The sequence below is a fragment of the Hibiscus syriacus genome, unplaced genomic scaffold (assembly GCF_006381635.1).
Source record: "Hibiscus syriacus cultivar Baekdansim isolate YM2019G1 unplaced genomic scaffold, ASM638163v2 tig00110378_pilon, whole genome shotgun sequence".
NCBI lineage: Eukaryota > Viridiplantae > Streptophyta > Magnoliopsida > Malvales > Malvaceae > Hibiscus > Hibiscus syriacus.
In genome coordinates this window covers 423,800-427,566 of record NW_024062712.1, presented here as the reverse complement: position 1 = coordinate 427,566, position 3,767 = coordinate 423,800, and the positions used below count along the sequence as shown (strand labels likewise).

Below are 3,767 nucleotides of genomic sequence, written 5' to 3'. Positions count from 1 at the left end.
GGTCCTTCGGGACACAGTGGTCCTTTGGGACATAGTGGTCCTACGGGACAAATTCTACGCGCCCCTAATGGGATTTATACGAGCTGTGATGACAGCATTGTGCACAACCTCTATGTACTCACATACCATAAGTTCTCAATAGTGTGCATGGGATTTGAAAAGAAAACATAATTTGATATAATGATATGTGTGTTTCTCGTGAAATGGTACATGTGATATGTGATATGTATAAGTGATAAGTTAGGATCGTATTATAATAATGGTAACAAGTGCATATGTGTAATGGTGATAGGAGATGTTATGTGGTTATATATGATATGATCATAGCAATTATTCATGTATTATTGTGTTTTGAAGTTATATTATATGTTTATGTTCAATATATGCTCATATGATGGAACTGAATTAATGACAAGGAAATAAGTAAGGATAAACATGTTAGTGATGGGTTCAATAGGAATATAAGTATAATGTGTATTACATAAGATGTTCATGCATTTGTTAGTTTACTTTATGTATTTACATATCTCACTAAGTCTATGAGTTAGCTTGTAAGTGTCTTACACATAGGTGTGGATAAGTCAGAAGATCAAGCTTCGGATCCGTAAAGCAGCATATCCCCGCGCAAAGTTCAGATCAAAAATATTTTGTAGAGTATGTCTTGTCATATAATTTAGTATGTTGGCATGTAACTAAGTCATTATATATATACGCTATGATGAAGTTTGTTAAGGTTTTAAACATGTTTTTGTAAAAGAATTACTTTATAGAATAGAAGTTTTAAATTTTCTATGGTTTTTATAAAAGTATATGCTTTGACTGGTCAATGTTACACCTCGGACTCGCATCCGGGTCGGGTACGGGTTGGGGGTGTTACATTATATATGTTATAATTGTTACATAAATTTTCTTTACATAAATTAAACTATATAATTTACATTTAAAATAATTTTATTAATCATGTTCAATGCCAATAAATTAATTTAACTTATAATCATTATAATTAATTTAATTAATAATTTTTAATACATAAATTACGTAATAAAATAAACCTAATAATTATATTGAATATTTATAATATAAGAATTATAATTAATATAATAAGTCTATTTATTAATTTAATCATCATAATTAATATTTTATTATAATATTTAAAAATTAATCATATTAATTAATATAATTTATTATAAACTCAAAATCTCACAATTTTATTAAAATCTTATAATTCCATCAATAATAATCTATATCAGGTCAAGTCAATAACAAGTCAGATCATTTACAGATCAGGTTTAAAACATGTTAAGTTCATAAGATGTTAGGTTAAAGACATGTCAGATAATACTAGTTATTTATCAGGTAAATCTCGGGTTCGGGTTAATATCAGTCGGATGTAATTTGAGTTCGAGTATCATATTTTTGGTTCAATTCGGGTTCAAGTTGTTCTCAGGTCAGGTACGGATCGGTTCAAATCTATAATTTCTAGGTTCAACTCGAATTCATATCAACATCAACTCAAACTCAAACTCAAATCGATTTTGAATCACCACAACACATGTTAAAAACAATTTTAATTTAAGTTGAAGTCGGTTTTACATCCTTTTACACTATTTTTTACCATAGAGGTGAAGCAAAGCGGGGAATGGAGTAACGTTGTCCATTCATGTGAACGAGTAGGCGCATTTGAGGTCAAACTGAAAGTTAATTTCGATCGACAACAGTTTGAAAGGTTCATAGATCTAAAAAGAAGAGAAAAAAAAAGTCAAAACCTTTTCTTCGTGGGCCAAAGTAAAACCAGAAGAAAGGGGGAAATAGACGCAGTTGACTCAGTTTTCGATCCGCTGAGAGAGTTTGCTAAGGACAGTGTTCGTCTCGTCAAGAGATGCCACAAGCCCGACGGCAAAGGTTACCAATTACTCCATCTTCGTTTCGCTATTATTTGATTTCGGTGGTCTATCAGAGTTCTGATTGAATGATGTGATTTTCTTTTTGTTTCAGAATTTACGAAGGTTGCGTTTCGAACGGCGATCGGGTTCGTTGTTATGGCATTTGTAGGATTTTTCGTCAAGCTCATCTTTATCCCTATTAACAACATTATTGTTGGATCCCGTTAGGTAGGGTTCGATTTCTACCCATTTTTCATGTTAATTCGGAATTTCGCGTTTTGATTATTATGGATCTGTTACTGATATGATGTTATTGTGGTTTTCTTGGAATTTGAAGATTAAAGCATCGATATCCTTGAGTTTTTTAAAATACAGTTGTTGAATGCTCTAGGTTAATGAAATTTGTGCGAAATTTAGATTTTTGAGCGACAGTAGGAACCAGGAAATTCAATTAATTTGATGATTCAGTTTTCACCTTTTATCGTTGAATCCTTGTTTTACATCTGTCATTTTGTGTTTTCTTTGTTGTATAGAAGGATATTGATCTCAACATGTCAGTTTAATTGATTCTTCGTTAAAAGATTGCTGCAAAAATGGCCATTAAGCTCTAATCCTTGTTTGTTGATACACTATCACTAATGAGCAATAGTGTGGTCGAAGCTTGTATTTGGGTAGAACAAATGGAAAATGCTGTGAAAGTATAAAAGATACGCAGTTTTCTCGGATCATCTATGTTGATGCTATTAATGGTCTAGTAAACGTTTTAAATGGGGTCAAGTGTTAAGTATGTTTGATGAAGTCGTTTCCATATCCAGTAGCTGTTACAACCATGTAAAGATAAACAATTGCAGCTTAAAAAACTGATTCAGACTTTATTTTCTCTACTTCAAACACAAACACGACCATAACCATCTTATCTTCATCTATTAGTTGTGGTTTATCCATATCATTGTCCCGTGTTTCGCAAACTTTTGTTTGATACTTCTTGGGATGATGGTTGACACTGGAACTTTTGTTCGAATTGCATGCCTGCATCATGTTGCTGAGAATTGGTAGAAAGTTTTCGAGGTGCATGTACATCATGTAAGTCCATGAAGTAACTTCAGTTTAGATTTGGGTTTGGGTTTGTCGTAAAATTCGGTTTTGTTGAAAATGGTTGTCTTTTGTGTTGTGAAATTGTAATGGGAAATTGTTTGTTAGTACAAATTTTGACTTAATATTGCATGGTAAGCAATAGGTTTAATACAAAAATAAGTGTTCAAACTATACCTACAATTGGTTTTTAGTGCTGAAAGAATATTTTGTTAAAAATAGGTGCTTAATATTTTTTTTCGTTACATTTTTAGGTGTCTACTATTAAAAGAAATCAATTAGTGATGTGTTATGTTTATACTTTTTCATAATACAATATTATTTAAAATTATTTTTAAAAAAAATCTGAACGTGAAAAGTGTCATTTAATGGTTTTTTTAACGGTAGACACCTAAAAGTGTATAATTTTGAGTATAATTTAGCCTTTTATTTTTATATTAAGCCTATGCAATAAGAGGATTATATTCCAAAACCTAGAATACATCTTGTGCCCTCAAATAACGTTGAGATGAATTCCATATCATTATTTACTATTCTTTAATAAATCTGCAATTACTTTCACTTTTCAGTGTAATCTCCATTCTCCATGGGTTTTTTGAGAATTTTCTCTACTGCTCAGTTTGCCAATTCTGTGAACAAAAAATATTATGTTATAGTTGTTGGATATATTTCAGTTCCCATTCCATGTATCATTATTTTTTATTTGAAGTTATATTAATATTATATCATTTTTTTATATGAGATTGATATTGATATTAAACTGTTATATTTAATATGAATTCTTTTAAAAAG

At 30.5% G+C, this 3,767-nt stretch overlaps 1 protein-coding gene across 1 annotated transcript; it reads left to right on the top strand.

Moving 5' to 3' along the window:
• The first annotated feature begins 1,328 nt into the window (after positions 1 to 1,328).
• On the top strand, positions 1,329 to 2,994 carry LOC120121731. The gene is made up of 4 exons (XM_039141030.1): positions 1,329 to 1,356; positions 1,621 to 1,902; positions 1,996 to 2,111; positions 2,911 to 2,994. The coding sequence occupies exons 1-3, from the start codon at positions 1,329 to 1,331 to the stop codon at positions 2,109 to 2,111; spliced, it is 426 nt and encodes a 141-aa protein (XP_038996961.1). The 3' UTR covers positions 2,911 to 2,994.
• Positions 2,995 to 3,767: the final 773 nt, after the last annotated feature.

Excerpts from the sequence above, each read along its gene's own strand:
- LOC120121731 (XM_039141030.1), top strand. The coding sequence starts at position 1,329 with ATGTCAGATAATACTAGTTATTTATCAG. Across the intron at positions 1,357-1,620 it reads TAATACTAGTTATTTATCAG|AGGTGAAGCAAAGCGGGGAA; the intron begins GTAAATCTCGGG and ends TTTTTACCATAG. Across the intron at positions 1,903-1,995 it reads CCACAAGCCCGACGGCAAAG|AATTTACGAAGGTTGCGTTT; the intron begins GTTACCAATTAC and ends TTTTTGTTTCAG.